This window comes from Pelophylax lessonae (assembly GCF_965119305.1).
Source record: "Pelophylax lessonae genome assembly, chromosome: 10".
Classification (NCBI taxonomy): Eukaryota; Metazoa; Chordata; class Amphibia; order Anura; family Ranidae; genus Pelophylax; species Pelophylax lessonae.
Genome location: NC_138777.1, coordinates 90,800,783 through 90,823,784, shown reverse-complemented (window position 1 = coordinate 90,823,784; position 23,002 = coordinate 90,800,783). Strand labels below are relative to the sequence as shown.

Sequence of the window (23,002 nt, the reverse complement as noted above, 5' to 3'; positions counted from 1 at the left end):
AAAAGATTTTTATTTTGGAATGGCTGTTCAAAATAAAAATCTTTTAAAAGTTTGTACAAGTTGGTGTGGCGCTCCCACCCTTTCAAAACTTCAACCAACCCCTCTGGTGGTCCAGCATGACCCCCACAGTTGCTGGTGAGCAGCACCTAGGACCACAAATCACCTCTCCCATCGAAATACATGTGCATAAGGTTCAGCGCTCCTACATCACAAAGATTAAAAAATAGTTTTAGCCCTGAAGATTACATAAAATCTCAAAACATAATAGATTTTCTGAAAGCAGACACCCTAGAGCAGGGATGTCCTCAGGGCGGCGTCATCATTGTGGTTGCCATGAGAGGGCCGTTTGTACCAGTAAGACTTTATGAATACAACTACTCTTTATTATATTAAATAATTGCCTCTGTATTCTATTATTACTGGTTTTAGTAATAACTAGAGACTTAGGCTGTGAAGGACAGGTGTAGACTCCCATGGAGCCCACTGATACTCCTTGGGGGGGGGGGGCATCTCCACTGTTGCACAGAGAGGTGCAGGATCTGTAGGAGGAGCTTTGTCCTCTCTGATGTGGACTGCTGAGACAAGGTGAGAGCGGAGATGAGGGGCGTGGTGAAGCTGCAGGAGAGGTGTTTACCACTATTTTATTCTCTAGGGCACATGTGTCAGAGAATTTTTTTATATCACTTGATATTACCACAACAGTGTAGGAAATGAAAAATTTTAGTAAAAAGAAGCACATTAAAGTGAATTTTAGAGGGGGTAAAAACGCAAAAAACTAACCAAATTTTTGGCAAAATATAAAAGACGAGGTTGCTCCGAGTAAGTAGATACCCAGCATGTTGAACCCTAAATTTGTGTGCACCCCTGAAACTAAAGGTCATCAGTTACAGCGATATGTAACGTATCGCAGTCAACGTTTTCATGTGTTGGCGCTCTCGACGCATGCGTTTCCATTTGTTAATGTGGGGGTGGGCGGGTTATGTGCTTGGGTGTAACTTTATTTTTTTGCCCCCTATGTGATGATTTTTAGGTGACAGGCAGTCTCTTTTAGACCCTGTATTTCTCATTAAAGAGAACCTGTCCGTTTTACACACAATCCCAGTGGCTGCAGCCACTGTATTGTTTGTGAAACCCCCCACTGTGAGGTCTGTATGTCCTGGCAGCGTAAGGGTTAAAGGAGAAGTATGGCCAAAGTTCTTTTGATCATACTTCTCCTGTGGGTCACAGGCGTGCACTTATTTCATTACTCCTGTGATCCAGATTCAGCCGACAGCAAGCTAAATCTCACTGTCAGCTAACATCACAGAGCTCTGCAGGGATCCTGACATGAATGTTAGGATCTACCCAGATGCCTGACTAGCAGCTGGCTTAGCCTCTCAGCACACAGCAAAGAGCCTGAGCCAGCCGCTCCCACCCCCTCCACAGCCTGGTGCTCCAGTGAGCACTAGACAGTCACCACTCTGTTCAGTGAAGACCAGGAACTGAGCGAACAGCAGTCATGTGATCTCTCCAGTCTTTGAGCCGGCAGGGGACAGCTGCAGCTCAGATCCATGCTGCATCAATATAGGTGAGTGTGTGTGGTTTTAAATCCTATACTTCTCTTTTAAGAATAACTCACTGGGGAATTTCATAAATACTTTTTGAAAGTAATGTGAAAACCTGAAGTGTTGACTGAAACAGAAAGTAGTGCCATCGAAAGGGAAGCAAGTCCGCATGACGGGTCATACCTACAGATGCTAGGTGTGCTCTGTGTAACTTGTGGTTTTTATGAGCCTGACCAAAATGAGTCTTGCAGGTTCTGAAAAATAATTGAGCAGTTACTCACTGTGACACCCTCGATACGGAATCCCAGCACTGCCGTAGAGCTGACACTCTCTCTCCACTGCATGTAACGAGGTTTAGTAACCGCTTTTTGCAGGTGTTCCTCTAGAGTAGGGGCCTGCGAGTCCAGGGCCACCATTTTGTTGTACAAATCTTTGCGTGGTGTGGGCTTCAGGAGGGCTTTAGCCAGCTCATCCTCTAAGTATGTTCTGTAAAAAAGACAATTTATATCAAATTACATCTTAATACAAATGGGTAAAAGACATGTACGCATTGTATTTGTTGGTTACACAGTAACTATTTTGTGAAATACATTGGATTCACTGGGAATACCACAAATTATACATATTCATGCTTCCAAACACCTCCTGCACACAAGACTATCCAGGCTCATGTTAGTACAATCGGCACTCAGAGTTGCATGGCTGTGAATACATTATGTGACTGCCGCTGACCCTAACAGGATCATTTCACCAGATAGACACACCTTGTAAAAACCTCACAGGAATGATGATTTAGCCATGGGAAACAGCATATAAAATCTGAAATACAAAGTTAATCTCATTGCAGTAAATTCTAACATTTCTGCGAGAATAGATAAAAATTAAATGTTCCAGGGGCATACATTAAAAGATATAAACATACCAGGAAACATTTTGTAGGTCAGGTACAAAAACAAACAATCTTTGCTAATTGTTATGGTAGAAAACGTTGGGAAAATTAGTTTTGCATTAAGCATTTGCTAAATGTCATCAACTTTCTAAAATAAACCAGTTGGTGCCAAAATAATACTAATCAGGTTGCAGCACTACAATACAGACCTCCAGCAATGTCTGCGCATGGCTTTTAGATTCCCCTAATCTTGAGTGCTCATATACAAATGATGAAACTTACCATCAGTGGTGGGAACTTTCCTGCCCTACCTTGCTGCTTATAAATTGCAGACCAAGAGGAAGGTGTGGGAGGAGGAACACCATCTCTCTAAACGTTTTAAAATCCAATTACAACACCAATGGATTTACCTTATTTGTGGTGCTCAAGAAGCCATTTCAAGGTAGGGAGTTTGCCACTGCCAACATCCCAATCTGAAAATATTAGATCTTTGGCGGTTATGCTTATCCTTCTTCAACACTTTCTAAGTCTCTGACTAAACAAGTATACAGACCACTCTGACTTTTCTAAACTGTATACAAGTTCTGGATTAATGGATTAATACTACAACCAAAAGCAGCCAGATCCCTAGCATTTTAGGAGGAGCTCCACGATGGCAGCCATCATCTTATTTTAAACTAGTTTTTTTTTTTTCCTTTTTCTTTACATGCTTACAGATGTACCCCTGAACACCGATTTATGCCCGGCTTTCCTTTAAAAATGCACTGAACGGCAGGGGGGTGAAAAAGAGTGGCCGATCAGATGAACACAGTGATTGGCTATCACACAATCAAGAGCCAGCCCCTCTACTGATTATTGGCGTGGACCAAGAATTGTCTCACAACTCAGTCCCTGTGCTGGGAGCGCGCTTCTCAGCACAGAAACATCGTCCACCCCGCAATGCATATGTACCCTTTTACCACCACACATATGTATTAGACGGTTGTAATGGGGGTTAAACTATTTTCGACAAGCTTTGGACCGCAAAGCAATCAAGCTGATGAAGGCAGCCAACAATTTATTGTTCATTGATTGATGACAAGTTGTTTTGAACTGCTCGGTCATTTTTACATGCAAAAGCTTGTTGAATTTATCTCATAATGGCCTTATTTACACTTTGTGCACAGTAAAATGCTCCATTTTACAGTGCGCTGCGTTATTCTAGCCATCAATGCCTTGTGCAATTTTTTAAATATGCTTTATTGAAATGTCACATCGTGAAAAGTCATTAATTGATATACACCTGTAGTTTGGCGGTGGCGCTTGAAAGATAAGTTCACCTTTCAGGTAAAAAATTTGCATTTATTATTTTTTTCTTTTGGAGCTTGTAAAGCATTGCACCATGATCAGCAGATCGCTGTTACTATGCAGGTCCTTCAGATCTGTCAATGTATCTTTGTACCCGTACATCCCACGTGGGCAAGCAGATACACTGACAGAAGGAAATCAATGAACTACCATGGCGCTCCACAGCGCCATGGTAATTTATTGAGAACTACAAGCTGACAACCGCAATGGTTGTCGGGGCTTGTAGTTAAATTCAATTGTCCATATTCCCATCGTACACATTCTTGGGGAAAACTCTAGGATACTGGGTGCTGTAGTAACCACCAGCTAAAGTCTGGATCACGAAAGCCACAAAGAATATATTTGCCAGCACACCACTAGTCTTTAGTCCAAATGGTTTTTATTTCAGCATGATCACATCACAAGCAAGAGAGTTCAGCGCTTTGGAGTCACGCAGGGCCCCTTCACATGCCTGATGAAAGTGTCCTGTGTGACTCCAAAACGTTGCCCTCTCTTGCTTGTGATGTGATCATGCTGAAATAAAAACCATTTAGACTGAAGATCCATGGTGTGCTGGCAAATATATTCTTTGTAGTTCATTCACACACGACGGTGAAGCTCCACACGGCCACGCTGATTATAACAAGTGACAGCTAGTACGGAAAAATTCTTCCCGTATTGCTGCCACAAGGAGGGGGGCAGTGGCTGCAGCACTGCTGGAAACAGGTTTTCCACCCTAAAAACAGGTTGAATGTGTAACATGTTCCCAAGGGTGAACTTCTCCTTTAAAATCATAAAGAGAAATGAAGCTTTAGGTGATCTGCCATTCGAGTCCTATAAATGAAGACATGCTGCAGATTCCTGCACCACATCTCGCTCAAAGTGTGTGTCATGTGAACAAGAAAACAACAGTTTGCTATGTGCTTTCGAGGGACCTTTGCTTTGTATTGCTGAAAATAGCAGCTCTCTGCCCAAGTGTATATTCCCCCTATGATATATAATCCTTTTTTGGCTGCATAAAATTACAATTTAACTGTTGAAAACCCTATTTTCTCTTTTGTTCATTAACGGACACAGCTCCTGATCTCCTTAACCATTGGGTTAAACTGCCCCCTACAGGAGTAGGGCATTAGGCAGAAAAAAAGTCTGGCTACGCTTATGGGCAGTCCCAGGAGGTATACTCCCTCTCTCTGCTATAGGTACTCAGTTTGTTTCTGCCTAGTCAGGAGTAAGGACCTGGTTCCTTGCTGGGATCTCTGGTCCTTGCAATTGTTTTTTTCTTAGATAGATTTTTTTTCTCCTGTTTTTTTCCTGTGAAATCTACAATCCACTGCCGGACTGGAAAACGGGCTGGATAATCTAGATCCAGTGGTTTCCCCACCCCAGTCTGGCCAGCGGGCACGCGCAGACCTCAGCTCAGGGGATCTGGACACTGGAAGAGTCCAGACTACAGATCAATATCTTGGAACTTCGAGCAATCAGACTGTGCCTGGAACCTTGGCTGGATTGTCTCCAGGGATGCCCAGTGCACATTCAGACAATGCCAAGGCCGTGGCTTATGTCAATCATGAAGGGGGGCACAAGAAGTGTCATGGCCGCTCTGGAGGTAGCCAGGATTCTAAGGTGGGCAGAATGGTTCGTTCCAGCCTTCTCCGCCGTACACATTCCAGGGGTGGAAAATTGGCAGGCGGATTTCCTCAGTCGGCAGGCGTTGGACCAAGGGAGTTGTCCCTTCAACCGGAGGTGTTTCATCAGTTGTCCCTTGTGGGGCATCCCCGACGTGGATCTGTTGGCGTCCCGCCTCAACAGAAAGATGCAGGCGTGTGGCTCGGTCACAAGATCCTCTGGCGGACACCACAGATTCGCTAGTGGCCCCATGGGGTCAGTACTGTCTGATTTCCGCCTTCCCTTCTCTCAAGCTTCTGCCAAGATTTCTACGCAGGATCAGGGCAAAAGGAATTCAGGTCATCTTAGTGGCCCCGGACTGGCCTCGCCGGACTTGGTACGCCGACATTCCTTGGAAGCTTCCTCCTCAGGGAGGATCTTCTGTTCCAAGAACCAATCTTCCATCCTCTTTACAGTCGCTGGTTTTGACGGCTTCGCTGCTGAACGCCAAGCGCTAATATAGAGTCTGTGATTCCAACGATGTTAAAAGCTAGGGAATCTACTTCTAGGAAGATCTACCATTGTACATGGAAGACATATATTGCGTGGTGTGAGTCTCTTGTGGTTCATCCTTGCTCTTTTTCGGTGGCTCGAATCTTGACCTTCCTTCAATGGGGGGGTTGACCAGAAACTGGCCTTAAGTACGATCAAGGGTCAGGAATCGGCCTTAGCGGTCTTCTTTCAACAACCCTTGGCCACATACTTCCTGGTTTGTACTTTTCTTCAGGGAGTTAGGCACTTGACCCCTCCAGTGCGGTCTCTGTTGCCGCATTGGGACCTCAATTTGGTACTCTGTCTTCCAGAAGCCTCCTTTTGGTGGTTCAGAGAGATAAGGTGGTTCTTCGCCTCTGTCTGTCGTTCCAATCCTCAGGTTGTCTCTGATTTTCATTTGAATGAAGACATTGTGTTGCCTTCCCTGTGTCCTGGACCAAAACAGCCTAAGGAAATTGCTTTGCATGCCTTGGATGTGGTCCAGGCAATTAGGGTGTACCTGGCAGCTACGGAGTCTTTTAGAAAGTCAGACTCCCCATTTGTGCTCATGGATGGGCCTCGGAAAGGATTATCCACTTCCTTTGCAAAAATTTTCCAGATGGATCAGACAGGCAGTTCAGGTCTATTCCATCAAGGGTCAGGTTCCTCCTTTCCCTGTCAAGGCGCATTCTACTCGAGTGCTCAGTGCCTCCTTGGCCTTCCTTCATCAAGTGTCAGTGACGCAGGTTTGCAAGGCCGGCCTCCTGGTCCTCAGTGCACACTTTTACAAAGTTCTATAAAGTGGATGTGCTGGCATCTGCGGATACTTCCTTTGGCCGCAAGGTTTTTGCAGGCTGCGGTTTACAGGACCTGGTCCTCTTTAGGGGTGTATTTTCTTTTTTTTTTTTTACCTGGTTGACTGTAGTTAGCCATAGGATTTTCTTTTTCGCTGTTCCCACCTCTCATGTTTAACACTGCTTTGGGACGTCCCAATGGTTAAGAAGATCAGTAGCTGTGTCTGCCAATGAACGAAAGAGAAAATGGGATTTTTGACCTACCCTAAAATCTTTTTCTCTGATGTTCACTGATGGACACGGCACCCACCCCTCTGTGGAGTTGTAATTCTTCCGACACTGCTTTTAAGAAAACTGAGTACCTATAGCAGAGTGAGGGAGTATACTCCCTGGGACTGCCCATAGGCGTAGCCAGACTTTTTTCCTGTAGGGGCCAGTATAACTCAATGGTTAAGAAGATCAGGAGCTGTGTCCATCAATGAACATCAGAGAAATGGATTTTATGGTAAGTCAAAAATCCCATTTTCTTAATGATTAAGTTTCTCACACTAAAGGCTTTATTCACACAGAGATAACACAAGGATAAAGATCTTTATTTACAGACACATAACTGTAATATTAAAAATGTAATGTTTTTGAAAATAAGAATCCTTAGCTTGGTGTGTTAGCTTTGTTAACTGAGCCTCGTGCTATTTTATCACCTACCCAAACCATTCTTATTCCTGCTTTTCTCTACAGACATATACAAATTGCTGTGTGAATTGAATTTTACATGATTTTATCATAAGAGCCAAGAAAATATCTCTGACACTGTTATAACAACACTAGCAGTGATAAAATAACACATAGCACAAGCTAAATACACTGAACCCAATAAAGAATGATTATTTGGTGCAAATTGTGACTTTTTTTTTCAAACTGAATTATTTTGCGCATTAAAGAAAAATCTGTTTTCCATTCACCGAACATTTGGTGCACAGAAGATGGTTCACCTAAATATTACAAAAACATAAATCATATTACCCGATGCCCAGGCAGGTGTTTTTTTTTTTTATTTACATTAAGCCCTGCTGCAGGGTTTAGTTTTGTTTTTTTGGGGGTTTTTTTGCCCTTTAATGGAGTGGACACCAAAGATTGATTTGGCTGCTCAGCATGCACTTGTACTGAGCACTCAAGTGATTCCATGTGCAAGAGTAACCTGAAGGAATAAAAGTGTTTTTTTTTTTTTCTTTATTGGGTCTGGCGCCTAATTACTTCGCTCAGCAGATGCGCTTCTGTTGAGCATTAAGAGAGCCCGGCATTCCCCTTTTGTGCCAAAAACCCAATCAGTGCTCATTGCAGTGCAAGAATTCTCCCCTCCTTGAAAGTCCTCAGGTGCAGTGCAGGAGACAGGCAGTGAGGTAAGTAGGACATAAACAGCACAATGGTACAAACAAGAAAAGTCACCATAAAGCCCCTTTAGTTTTTAAAAGCCCCAGACATTCCCAAAAACACAACTGCCTAATAAAAAACAAACTCTTCGTCTTATTTAAAGGAGTACATCCAAAGCTTTGTTTGGTTGTACTTCTCCTGTGGATCACAGGAGTGCAATTCGTTCTGCACTCCTGTGACCCATTTTCAGCAGAGAGCGGGCTGAAGTCTGCTAATGTCACAGAACTAGTTCAGGCTCGGGCAAGATCGCAACAATAGATTGAGGATCTGCGCACATGCCTGGACCAGCACCCAGCTCAGCCTCAGCGGTGGTGCTAGATTTTCAGTTTTAGAGCTGCCGGGGGACAGATGCAGCATTAGACAGATGCTGCATCTACCTTGGTAACTATGAATGTACAAAAACCCTAAACCCCATACATTCCTTTTTATGCGGTTTTGGTTAAAATTAATATTTTTTATCAGGACAAGTAGACTGTGACTCCAATTTAGTCACAAGTATTTTTTATTGTATTATGTACCTTTGTGATTGGAGACCAGAGAGATATGACCTAGATATTAAGAATATTAATGGACAAACAAGACTTTAGACTACACATCTCCAAGACCAGGCTGTATTGCCTAACTGCAGTGTAGTTTGCAGGGAGGCCCAGGAACCTGCTGGTTTGCTGGCAGGGATGCTGGATCACAAAACTGGCCAAGAAAAAAATAAAGGTCCTTTGGCAGTTTTTACAGTTCATATATACCACTTTTCAAAGTTCAGCATTAACCAGTTGAATACCACCGAGCTATAGGATGGAGACAGAGGCTGCACAGTGCAATTGCTGGACAAACTTTTTATACATGTATTAAATTATATCATGTTGAAGTGTATTCATCAGAGGTTTCCAAGTCTGTATCATTAACTAATAGGTCGTAATATACAGAAAAATCATATTTCTGCAAAACAACTTTACTTTTTACAAAGAAAAAGCAGTAGGTAAGCCCCAGACAAATGTCTATGCCCAGTGAGGAGTCCAGTCTTGGAATCCGATATCATTAGTTTGCTGTAGGCATAAAGAAAGCAATGCTTCTAACCTCCCGCCGTTTTCTCACTCACTCAGACTGTACATTGTAACAAAGTGAGAGGCTGCAGCTGGGGGAACTGCTTTGTGAGAAATCAGTATACACATATAGGAGCCTAAAGATTGCTATACAGATGCCAAGATCCCCACAAATATGTAATATTTGGGCCTGCCCAATAGTCCAGTATGTAGTTCTGAGCCTGCATTATGCCTGGACAACAACGATACTGTAAATTTTACACTTGCACATTACTTGGCATGCATGCATTCATTGTAAAAATACATACCTGCATTACAAGTTACATTTAAAGTAGAACTATAAGCAACATTTTTTTTTTTTTTTTTAATTTTGGATAGAGTAAGGGAAGGTTATAACCCGTCAGATTTTTATTTTTTTTTCGCCATCTGTGTCCCATTGTAGAGATTTCCCTTTACTTCCTGTCCCATAGCCAAACATGAAGTGGGAGGAAATCTCTGCAAATTAAAAGACAAGTATGGCTTTTGGGGTTTTCCCCCCATTCCACAGCGCCTCTGCAGTGAGAACCGAGCGATCGAACACCGCCGATCACTTGGTTCTGACAACTCCCTGAGCAGAGAGCTGCTAAATGTCAGTCAGCAGCTCTCCACTTTGCCCCCTCCTCGCTCACTGGAGTGCTGAGCTGGGGAGGGGCGGGGAGCGGCTGGTTCAGGCTCTCAGCGGCTCACTGGGAGGCAGAGCCGGGTGTGGGTCCAGGCACCTGGCGCATCCCGACTCCGTGGTCGTAATGACGTGGTGCCTGGACTGACTTCTGTGATGTCAGCAGAGAGCGGACCTCAGACTCCTCTCTGCTGAAAACGGGTCACAGGAGTGCAGAACAAACTGCACTCCTGTGATCCATAGGAGATGTACAGCCAAAACGAGCTTTGCTTGTTCATCTCCTTTCAGGGAATTCCTTGGGTACCCCCAGGTCACCAGAACTAGTGTTTCCATTGGATGATTTCCCCTTACTTTTTAGGGATTACCTTTTACTTTCACTGATAATGGTAAACAGGACAAATAGAGAGGGTAAATCTCCTCAAAGGGAGTATAGACAGTAGTAAAAAACTGACAAGCATTCTAATTCCGCTGCGTCTATCCAAAACTTTAAAATAAAAAAAAGTTTTGCTTTTAGTTATTCTTTAGGTGTAATGGAGTTAGGTCTCCTGAACTCAGCCTAACCTTCACGGTCCTAAAACAGTGCTGGTCAACTTACTTGATATAAGTACAGCCCCTGACATCCCCAACGGGTCACATATGCTATTCAGTGAATGCAATGCTACAGCAAACTGTCAGAGGACTGTGGACATGCAACAGGAGGCGGTCAGAGATTCAAACATGCTATAGAAGTTGTTGGAGATTGAGGACATGCTCCGGAGACACATTAAATGAGACTTCTAGACATTAATGCTATTAGAACCCTATAACAAGTCAACATTTGTGTCCTTTATAAAAGATCAAAAACAAAAAACATAAGAGGAAAGAAATGGACAGGACAGGATAGGACAGTAAAATGTAAGAATTATGTGAAGCAATCCTCTTAAGATATTATTCTTTCACTGGTTATAGTAAGCAATAAAACAGACCACAGTCCCCAGGGGCACGGAAGCTGCACAAAAGGGGCCAAATGGCCACAGGTTGGGCAACAAGATCTTAAAAGCCAAACTCCGCACAGGGAGGTACGGCTTACCGAAACGCATGAACAGGGCCACAGCTTGCATGTGCAAAAGAACAAGGACTAATTAGGAACATTTTTTTTTTTTTTTTTCAAAGGCTATGCTGGCACAGAACAGGGACACAGTGAGCATTACTGGAATGAAAAGGAAGGTAAGGGTTTTACCTGGCAAGCTGCATTCCACAGGTGGTTGGCGGATTAATTAAAAGGACAACCATGCTAAAAGTTCAGTTCTTCAAAAGGAATATATCTCCAAGTAAACAATGCTTTTAATTCCAGCAATCCACTAATGTTACATCCGTCTACTAAGTCTGCCAGCTTGTGGATAATGTTAAGAGATTTATCAAGCAATTTACCAACACGGAATCTGGATTAATTCTAGTGCAAATCCAGCTGCCTTTTCTTTTTGAAGGAATTTGTAGTAGGTATAGTATTTATACAGCCACAGTACTGGGCAGAAGACTGGGACAGTTATTAACAAATACAAAGGTTTGTGAAAGTCTCCATTCACACATACAATAAGAGACAATAGTACACACCGGTGCAGTGTAAAGCCTGGTACACAATAGATTTTATTTTTTTTTAACCCAATGGGCTAAATGAAAAAAACAAACTGAGATCGTTGTGCTAACACAAGCGATGGCTGCCAGTGCCGATTGGATACAGGCCGGATGCTGTTTTTCCAGCATGCCGGTTCTACAGAAGTTAGTCATGAGCCTGGCTTCTGTAGGACAGACAGCTGTACACAGAGGCAAAAAGTCAGAATTCGCCCAGTTCAGCAGAAACCGTCTGAGGATTTTTGGCTTGGGTGTACAAGGCTTTACTCTCAGAGGACAATATATGAACCAAGCTGCAGTCACCCATTCTTTCTCCTGTGGCTAGCCTGAAACATCTCCCAACAATGAACCACAATTACTTCATCATACAACACTGTACCCAAACTAATTTTATATATTTTTTTTTTTTTTTACAAAGATAGAGCTTTCTTTTAGTGGTATTTAAAAGAGAACTCCAGGAATTGCAGCACTTTTAAAAATGCATTAACTTATAAGGGGTTAAGACCAATACGGTATATTAGCTCTTTTATTAATGATGTACATTTTTCTGTACATTTTTGGTGACCTATAGCCCGGGATTTTTTCAGCCGGAACGTGGCGGAATGGCGTTCCGCCACCTCTGGCTGACCTGCACTTTTCAACTTGTCACACAGAAGCCGGTGAAGGATTTTTTCCACTTGCTTCCTCCACCAGCTTCTGTGTTAGCACCAGGCATCCAGGGCACATGCCCCACATTTGCTGGTTGATGCCCTGAGTCCTGCCGCTGCAACCACCTGTATTTTTTTTTTTAGTTCCGGGGATTCGGGAGGAGGCTTCTTTCCCAGCCTATCAGAACTGTGTAGCATGCAGCAGAGTGAGGTTGTGTTAGTCAACAATGTCAGTGGCACATTACTGAAAACCTGGGAATACCAAACACAGCGGTGTCAGCTGCATTATGACTTTGCAAAAGGTGAGAGAGCTAGAGGGGCATTTGTAAAAGCTGAGAGGCATTTATAAAGGCTGAGGGGGCATTTGTAAGAGCCAGGTGCATCTGTGAGAGCTGGAGACATTTGTAAAGGCTGAAGGGCATATGTGCTAGCTGGGGGCATTTGTAAAGGCTGGGGGGCATTTCTGAGAGCTGGGGGGGCATTTGTGAGAGCTGGGGAGACATTTGTGAGAGCTTGGTGGGTGTATTTGTAAAGGCTGGGGGTGGGGTTAGGGGGGTGATTGGGGGTGGAGAGATGGCCAGAGAAGGCGATTTCCTGCACCTTTTCTCTGAGAAAGAAAGCCCTGCCTATAGCAACCACTATATTTCGGACCCTTCAATGCTAGACCTTTGGGTGCCTGATCCTGCAGCTTTATTTGTAGCTGTTTTGCTTACCCCTCCTTTTTACCAATATATTTGAACCATTCACAAAATACAGAGTATTCTGTGAATGGACAGCGGAGAGGAGATGTGGGCAGAGCGCATCTTTCCTATCAGTGCGCTGAGAGTATAGTGATACATGTAAAAGCAAATGCTGAATAAAGATAATAAGTCCAGAAGGTGGCATTAACCTTAACCAGCATTAGTTTTTGTAATTTCTGTTCACTGCCATTAACTAATGCACTGGCCGCTTGAGGGCGATTTCTGAGGTGTCATTTATAAATGGCACTCCAGAAATATACATCTACCACCCACAGGTTTTTTTTTTTTTTTTGCCATACAGCATTAGGGAAGTTAGTTAATGAGTTAAATTTTTAGGTTTTAAGTGCCTCACTTTGTCTCCCTCTGCTCTTGTTGCCCAAACTTCTGGCCAGGAAGGGAGCATTGCACACTTCACTTCACATATCTACTCCTAGCCACAGTGCTGCCTTGACATATGGTTAGTCAGGTTGAAAAAAGACAATTCCATCCAGTTCAACCAATAAAAAAAAAAAAAAAAAATCCAAAACCTCCTTTATACACAATCCTATCCTATACCCACAGTTGATCCAGAGAAGGAGGCGAAAAACCCCAGCATGATCCAATTTGCTCCAGCAGGGGAAAAAATTGCTTCCTGATCCCCCAATGGGGCAATCAGATATTTCCTGGATAAACTTTACCTATAGATGTGAGTACCCAGTTACATTTGTTTATTTAGGGAAGAATCCAGGCCTTTTTTTAAAAGCAATCTACTGAGCTGGCTAGAACCTCTGGAGGGAGTCTATTCCATATTTTCACAGCTCTTACTGTGAGGAAACCTTTCCGTGTTTGGAGATGAACTCTCTTTTCCTCTAGACGTAAAGTGTGCCCCCCCTGTCCTCTTTGATGACAAAGTGAATAATTCAACACTAAGTTCACTATAAGGACCTCTTATGTATTTGTACATGTTGATCATATCCCCCTTAATCTCCTCTTCTCAAGAGAGAATACATTTGGTTCCTCTAATCTGTCCTCATAGCTGAGCTCCTCCATGCCTCTTATCAGTTTGGTTGCCCTTCTCTGCACCTTCTCCAGTTCCCGGATATCCTTTTTGAGAAATGGTGCCCAAAACTGAACTGCATATTCCAGATGAGGTCTTACTAATGATTTGTGCAGGGGCAAAATTATATCTTTCTCTCTGGAGTCCATGCCTTAATACAGTGTTCCTCAACTCCGGTCCTCAGGGCACACTAACAGGCCAGGTTTGCAACAAAATTGAAATACATCCCAGGTGATATAATTTGCTGCTCGGTGATAGCAGTACTCTAGTCTGCATCTCCCCAAGGTAACACTTAAAATCTGGTCTGTTAGTGTGCCCTGAGGACCGGAGTTGAGAAACACTGCCTTAATACAAGAAAGGACTTTGCTTGCTTTGGAAACCACAGCTTGGCACTGCCCGCTATTATTAAGCTTAGGATCTACCAAAACCCCCAGATCCTTCTCCATCATTGATATCCCCAGTTGCACTCCCCCTAGTATGTATGATGCATGCATATTGTTAGCCCCCCAAGTGCATAACTTTACATTTCTCAACATTAAACCTCATTTGCCACAGTCGCCCAATTAAACAGTGCATTGAGGTCGGCTTGTAAGTTGGAGACATCCTGTAAGGAAGTTATTAAAGTGCATATCTTGGTGTCATCTGCAAAGACTGAAATGGTACATTTAATCCCAGACCCTATATCATTTATACAGATATTAAAAAGTAAGAGTCCCAACACTGAACCTTGGGGTACACCACTGATAAACTTGGACTATTCAGAGTAAGAATCATTAACTACTACTCTCTGAATTCTGTCTTTTAACCAGTTTTCTATCCATTTACAAACTGATCTTTCCAAACCTGTAGACTTTACCTAACACATTAGTCATGTGTGGGGAACTGTGTCCAACGCTTTTGCAAAATCTAAGTATAATACGTCCACAGCCACCCCTCTGTCCAAGGTTTTACTTACCTCCTAATAAAAAGAAATCTGGTTTGTTTGACAACTTCTGTCTTTCATGAATCCATGCTGTCTCTTACTTAAAATATTTTTTTCCAGTAAGAACTCATCTATGTGGTCTTTTAATTAACCGTCCAGTATCTTCCCGACTATAGAACTTAAACTAATAGGTCTATAGTTACTTGGTAAAGACTTTGATCCCTTTTTAAATATAGGCACCACATTGGCCTTAGGTCAATCCAGTGGTACCATTCCAGTCAATAATGAGTCACTATAATTAGAAACAATGGCTTTAAAATGACAGAGCTCAATTCTTTTAGGATCTGTGGGTGGATGGATGCCATCTGGAAAAAGCTATTGGGGTAGTAGCAGAGAGCATAGGCTTGAGTCCAGGGCTCTGGAGCTACTAGCATATAATAATGATATAGTCCTGGCTGGATCGTACTTGTAAGGGTAGCTGCAGGGGACGCTACAAGGAAGCGGTGCCACCGTTTAGACAGTAATGTGGGAGAGAAAATTTGTAAAGGCTGATTGTGAAGAAATGACAGGCTACGGACAAAAAGCACACAGCAAGCTGAGGTATGATACTACATATTGTGTTTTACAAGGAAGGTTTAAGAACACTTTAAGGTACACTTAACTTTAAGATACACACAACTTAAAACTTTTATACAAACATCCCCAGATGCCCCTTTTTATTAGCTTGTAAATACTCTGTTGTGCCCCTTACTGATTAAGTTTCATCTTGTTATTGGAGCTTAACTTTTGTAAACTCCACTAATGGTTATCCACCTTTTAAGTGGTGAGAGTAACCATTACTGGCCACTGAGTCTCATTAAACACTGGAATGGCAGCTAGCAGGGCTTAGCCAGGATATCATAGGAATAGGGACCCACATTTAAGATGGAACAAAATTTAAAAGGACACAGAAGAGGCAGTTCTGGTAACAGCAAGCATCTTGTGCTTTCTACACACACATGCATATATATTATATATATATACACACATATACATACATACATATACAGTGCCTTGCGAAAGTATTCGGCCCCCTTTAACTTTGCGACCTTTTGCCACATTTCAGGCTTCAAACATAAAGATATAAAACTGTAATTTTTTGTGAAGAATCAACAACAAGTGGGACACAATCATGAAGTGGAACAAAATTTATTGGATATTTCAAACTTTGTTAACAAATAAAAAACTGAAAAATTGGGCGTGCAAAATTATTCAGCCCCTTTACTTTCAGTGCAGCAAACTCTCTCCAGAAGTTCAGTGAGGATCTCTGAATGATCCAATGTTGACCTAAATGACTAATAAAGATAAATAGTATCCACCTGTGTGGAATCAATTCTCTGTATAAATGCACCTGCACTGTGATAGTCTCAGAGGTCCGTTTAAAGCGTAGAGAGCATCATGAAGAACAAGGAACGCACCAGGCAGGTCCAAGATACTGTTGTGGAGAAGTTTAAAGCTGGATTTGGATACAAAAAGACTTCCCAAGCTTTAACCGCTTGCCGACCGCCGCAAGTAAATTTACTGCGGTGGTCAGCCCCTGCCAGGCAGAGTGACGTTAATTAACGTCACTAGCCTGGGAGGGTCTGGGGAGCGAGCGCGCGCCGCCGGAGGCGCGCTCTTGCTCCCGCGCGGTCACGGACCCCCCCGCGCGTGTGACCGGCGGACATCGGGGGAGAGGGAGAAAGTCAGGCAGCTTGTGTAAACAAGCTGCCTGTCATTCTCCTCGGTGTTAAAACACTAATCAGACAGATCTACTATGTAGATCCGTTGATCAGTGTCCTTTCACCTCAAGCCACAGCCAATCACAGTAGAAAGCACGCCCCTAGGGACACACACAGCCCCTCCCTCCCAAATAAAGTTAACCCCTTCACTACCAGTGTATTTTTACAGTAACAGTGCATATATATAGCACTGATTACTGTAGAAATGTCACTGGTAACCCCAAAAGTGTCAAAAATTTCAGTCAAGGGTCCGATCTGTCCGCCGCAATGTCGCAGTACCGCAAAAAAAATCGCAGATCGCCGCCATTACGCGTTAAAAAAAAAAAACAACAAAAATGACAAAAATCTTTCCCTTTGTTAGTAAACGCGATAACTTTTGCGCAAACCAATCAAAATACGCTTTTTGCGATTTCTTTTACCAAACATAGGTAGCATAAAACAAATTGGCCGAAAATGTTAAAAAATTTTGATTTTTACATTTTTTTTGGGGGAAATTTCATATAAAAAAATGTGAAAAATATTGCTATTTTTGCAAAATTGACGCTCTTTTTTTGTTTATAGCGCGTGATCAAAAAATTGCACAGGTGATCAAATACCACCAAAAGAAAGCTCTGTTTGTGAGAAAAAAAGGACGTCAAATTCGTTTAGGTACAGCGTTGCACGACCGCGCAATTGTCCGTTAAAGTCACGCAGTGCCGAATCGCAAAATACCCCCTGGTCGTTTAGCAGGAAAATCCTCCGGGGCTTAAGTATTTAAACATCCCAAGGAGCACTGTGCAAGCGATAATATTGAAATGGAAGGAGTATCAGAACACTGCAAATCTACGAAGACCTGGCTGTCCCTCTAAACTTTCAGCTTATACAAGGAGAAGACTGATCAGAGATGCAGCCAAGAGGCCCATGATCACTCTGGATGAACTGCAGAGATCTGAGGTGGGAGACTCTGTCCATAGGACAACAATAAGTCGTATACTGCACAAATCTGGCCTTTATGGAAGAGTGGCAAGTAGAAAGCCATTTCTTAAAGATATCCATAAAAAAATGGATTTTTGTAAAATCTTACCGTAAAATCCTTTTCTCTTAAGCTCATTGACAGACCTAGTCCTCGTTGATTAATAATAACTCGGGTTATACTGCCCTCTACAGGAGTAGGACTAGACAGGAAAGAAAACGTTCTGGCCACACCCTAGGGGCAGTCCCAGAGGGTATATCCTCTCACTTCCTGCTACAGCAAATCAGTTATGTCACAAAGCAGTGTTTAGAGAATTTAACCCAACCCAACTCAAAAACAGAGGGGCGGGTACTACGTCTGTCAATGAGCTTAAGAGAAAAGGATTTTACGGTAAGATTTTACAAAAATCCATTTTTCTCTGTCGCTCATTGACAGACGTAGTCCTCGTTGATTAATAACAACTCGAGACGTCCCAAAGCAGTACCACAAATGAGGGGTGGGATAACAGAAATCAAAATCCAGAAGGCCCAACCGGAGCCAACCAGAAGCATCAAGGACTCATCGAGCAAAAAGATGAGACCTAAGTGAAACACCCAACAAACCCTTGAGGTAGACCAACAGTCTCCTCAGATTGCGGCCTGCAGAACCTTGTGGCCAAAAGAGGCATCTGACGATGCCATCACATCAACTTTATAAAATGTTGTAAAGGTATGAACCGACGATCAAGTCATCACCTTGAAAACCTGGATCGCTGACGCCTGATGGCGGAAGACCCACGAGACACTAGGCGCCCGAGTAGAGTGCGCCTTAACAGGGAACGGAGGATTCCGACCCTTAATAGAATAAGCCTGTACCACCGTCTGACTGGTCCATCTAGATATGGTCGCGGCAGACACAGGCAACCCCCTTCAAGAGCTATCCGTGATCACAAAAAGTGAGTCCGTCTTACGAAAACAAGTTCATAGTAGTCAAGTGTATCCTTCTAAACCCCATCCAAGGAGTGTAATGCAAACTCCCAAGGATGGCTAGTCTTAGGACACGGGGAAGGTAACACAATATTTTTATTCAGATGAAAACTCTGAAAACCACTTAGGAAGGAAGGATGGATTTGGAAGAAGAACCACCTTATCCCTATGAACCACCAGATATGGGGAACGTCAAAATAATGCGGCCAGTTCTGACACCCTGCGTGCAGAAGTAATGGCCACCAAGAAGGACACCTTCTGGGATAATGTAAGCAAGGGAATCTCCCTAATATCTTCAAAGAGAAGTTTCTGAAGAACCGACCACACTAAATTAAGATCCCAGGCGGTAAGGGTGCGCGCACTGGCGGAGCCAGATGTCGCACCCCCTGGATGAAATTCCGCACCAAGGAATGATTAGCCAAAGGTTTCTGAAAGCAGATTGCTAACGCTGAAACCTGACCCTTGATAGTGCTCAAGGAAAGTTTCTGCTCAACCCCTTGTTGCAGACAGACCAAGATTTGGGTCACCGAATAGGTATGTGGGGGAAATCCAAAAGATTCACACCACGCAATATAAGACTTCCATGTGCTGGAAGTCGCTTTCCTTGCTTTAACTAGAGGTAGGAATAACTGAAGCTGACACTCCCTTGTCCTTCAGTACCTGGGTCTCAATGGCCAGGCCATTAAGCCAGCGATTGTAAAGCAAGATGGAAGATCGGTCCCTGAGACCGCAAATCCTCCCTGAGAGGAAGTCTCCAAGAAGCGTCCGCTACTAGCCTCACCAAGTCGGCGTACCAGGCTCGACGAGGTCAGTCCGGAATTTCCAGAATAACTGGAATTCCCTCCACCTCTATCCTGCGAAGAAGTTCCCGCAGTAACTTGAGAGGATGGAAGGCATGCCATAGCTGATACTGCCCCCACAGGGCGATCAGCGTTTCTGCTGCGTCCGCTAGAGGATCGCGGGTGCGAGCTACAAACCTCCACACCTTCCTGTTGAGCCAAGGTGCCAACAGATCCACATCCGGGGTGCCCCAATGAAGGGACAGCTAGTGAAAAACCTCTGGATGAAGAAGCCATACCCCTTGATCCAGAATCTGATGGCTGAAATAATCTGCCTGCCGATTTCCCACCCCCGGAGTGAACACTGCGGGGAGATCCGGAACAAACTGTTCCGTCCAATGAAAGATGCTAGTCGTTTCGATGGCCACCAGGACACTCTAAGTGCCCCTTTCTTGACATAAGTCACGACCGTGGCATAGTGCGATTGGATCCGAATCAGGCTGCTCTAGAGCTGCTCGGTCCAGTAAATCAGACAAAATCTGATCGCTCTCAGTTCCGATACCCTATTGGTAACCTGGATGCTATCGGAAGGAATGACTTCCCCTGGTTGAGCATCAGAGACTTCCTGGTCCGCCTGCTCAACCGGATCCGATTGTCCAGGAAATCGGAATTCTGATTCCATTAGAAAAAAGAATTCGGGTATGAGACTGGGTATACGGTACTGCCTCTAAGAAGACCACCATCAGTCCCAGCCAATTGACGGACAGCAACATCCGAATCGTTGACTGAACCTTCTGGAGTTTCTCCGCAAGGAGAAACTTTCTTGCCCAGGATGTATCCAACATTAGGCCCAGATAGTTCAGTCTCCTGGTGGGAACCAGGGATGATCTTTGGGAAAGCGAAGAAAACGCTGATGTCCTGCGATGATGGGGATATAAGGATAGGCATCCTAAATGTCTATGGACGCCAGGAACTCCCCCTGATGCAGGGAGGCCACCACTGTTCGGATGGACTCCATCTTTCCCCAAGTCCAGAATTGGACGCACCTTGCCCTCTTTCCTGGGCATTGTGAACAGGTTCGAATAGAACCCCTGAAACCGTTCAATGTTAGAAGGGAAGAATCGTACCGGTGGAAGTGATCGAAACTCGATCCTGTATCCTGACTGTATGACCTCGCGAACCCCTTAGTCCGGGGTTCTGGCAAGCCATGGATCCGGAAACCGGTGAAGACATCCCCCCACCCCAGAGATGGGTAGGGGCGCATCAGGCTGTATTCTTCAGGCTTGGCTGAGCCGGACTTTTTGTTTAGCCGACCAGCGCCCTTTGAAAAACCCTCTGAAGGGGCTTTGGCTTTGGAGGGTTTTGCCTTATCGCCCGCCCTCGCGGAACGAACAAACTCTTTATGAGCAGAAAGGGAAGGTCCTCGTTGGTTACGAGGTCCTCTTTATCCTAACAGTCTGTGGCAAGACAGCAGGTGGTACCGTCTATCCTTTAAAGAGGGATTCCTCAAACGGATAGCGCCTAGCCATGCGTTAGGAAATAACAGGGGTTCGTTTCAAAACGACCCCATTTGGGTAAAGGAAAATCCTTCGCCCTTTTGGTAGGCTAACAAGTACCAAAAAATAATTTCAGTCTCAGCTACCTCTGCCGGTGTAACCTCAAGACTAAAGGTTTCCCGGACGGACACAACTAGTGCATCCATCACTCTTGTGCTATGGCGGAGGCAGAAACGTTCTCCTCACTGCTGAGGAGACATTACCTGAGACAACAGCCCCATAAGAGGGACCTGCAGCTGCATTGACCAGCTGAAGTATCAGATAAAAAATAGGGGTAGGCGGGGGTCGCTTCTTGATCCCCGTCCCTGACAGGCCACCTCCACCCGGGATACCAAAGAATTCATAACTGTCGATAATGCATTAAAAACAAGTGGGGAACTGGAGGGTCCTGCGGCCACCTTGAGGGGATCAGGTGGGGATACCTATGCGGCAGGGTCAATGATTATACAAGACATTTGCCAGCGACAAAAAAATGACAAAGTAAAAAACTTTTTTTTTTTTTTTTGTATCCCCCAGTCGCAACAGCGCCCCTCAGTGTTACCTGCCTTTTTGGACCCCACAGAGAGAGAGAGACCCCAAGGATCATCCCTGATGCACAGAAGTTTTCATCAGCTTGCTCAGTGCTGTCCTGTTACAGACAGGAAGTCTTTGGCCCTTTCTCCTGGGTAAAGGAGGCGGCTCCGCCCCTTAACACGCCTTCCGGCGCCTCCCCCTGGCTCCACGAGGTGTTTGGTCACCTCAAACATGGCCGCCCCCATGCTGGAGACATGAGGCTACACCAATATGGCGGCCTCGTGTGCTCTGCAAGACAATGGCGGCGGCCTGTTAGGATAGCGGCGGCTTAGCAGCGGCCTGCGGGATGCTGTATTCGGCCTAGCGGCCTGCGGGAGTGCATCTGCCCCCCAAACTTCACCCTGGATGGTGATCAGCCTGGCCGGCGGTACCGGACCCTGGCGGGCCGCATGCGGTCCGTGGGCCGTCGGAAGGCAGCCTGCCCTTGCTGGAGGAATGCGATCTGGACTGCAGTTATACATGCATAGACATCGCCCTGTGAACACCTCTGACAGGTAGGATACCTTATGCTACCACAGTAATATTCTAGTACTGCCACTGACTTCAGTCATCTTTACAGTTTTGAAATGACATTAGATTGTCAGCTCCCAAACCAAGCCTCCTGGTTTCTTGTTCACAAAAATCACACTCAAATAGGGGGATCTGTGACATGTTATAGGATAGAGGGGAGACCCATCCTTACCATTTCAGAGAGGGGCCCGCGTTCACCACAAACCCGTCAGGGGGAAAAGGGGGAACATACTACTCACCATACCGGAACCAGGCGGGCGCCAACTCCTGACAGTACCCCTCTCCACCGGGGTGGGAGGGCTGTCGACCAATACGGACACCGTGACTCATGGTCATTGGCGTTTAAGCGAGACGTTTAACTCGCAGGGTCAGTCCCCGTCCAGTGGGACTATGTCGCGGCCTGCACGCGCTCGTAGGCTGAACTGGGGTGACCACTGGATCTCAACATCCAGCCCGTCGCCCAGTTCCAGCTTTCTTGCTTGAAGATCTCACAGGAACACTGGAGAAAAAAGCTGTCTAAAAAAAATCTTTCTAAGAAAAAAATCCTGCCAGGACCGAAGATCCTAGCAAGGCATCTAGGTCCTTACTCCTAACTAGACAGAAAAAAACTGATTTGCTGTAGCAGGAAGTGAGAGGATATACCCTCTGGGACTGCCCCTAGGGTGTGGCCAGAACGTTTTCTTTCCTGTCTAGTCCTACTCCTGTAGAGGTCAGTATAACCCAAGTTGTTATTAATCAACGAGGACTACGTCTGTCAATGAGCGACAGAGAAAGTGTTGTTTAAAGTTTGCCATAAGCCACCTGGGAGACACACCAAACATGTAGAAGAAGGTGCTCTGGTCAGATGAAACCAAAATCAAACTTTTTGGCAACAATACAAAACGTTATGTTTGGCGTAAAAGCAACACAGCTCATCACCCTGAACACACCATCCCCACTGTCAAACATGGTGGTGGCAGAATCATGGTTTGGGCCTGCTTTTCTTCAGCAGGGACAGGGAAGATGGTTAAAATTGAAGGGAAGATGGATGGAGCCAAATACAGGACCATTCTGGAAGAAAACCTGATGGAGTCTGCAAAAGACCTGAGACTGGGACGGAGATTTGTCTTCCAACAAGACAATGATCCAAAACA

At 44.5% G+C, this 23,002-nt stretch overlaps 1 protein-coding gene across 1 annotated transcript in view; it reads right to left on the bottom strand.

The window, feature by feature from the left end:
* Positions 1-23,002, bottom strand: part of LOC309565388 (inositol-trisphosphate 3-kinase B-like) — a 125,743-nt gene that overhangs the window by 7,547 nt on the left and 95,194 nt on the right. The window contains exon 4 of the mRNA XM_082270318.1: positions 1,826-2,030. Within this exon, the coding sequence (XP_082126444.1) occupies positions 1,826-2,030 (205 nt within the window). The remainder of the gene's footprint in view (positions 1-1,825; positions 2,031-23,002) is intronic.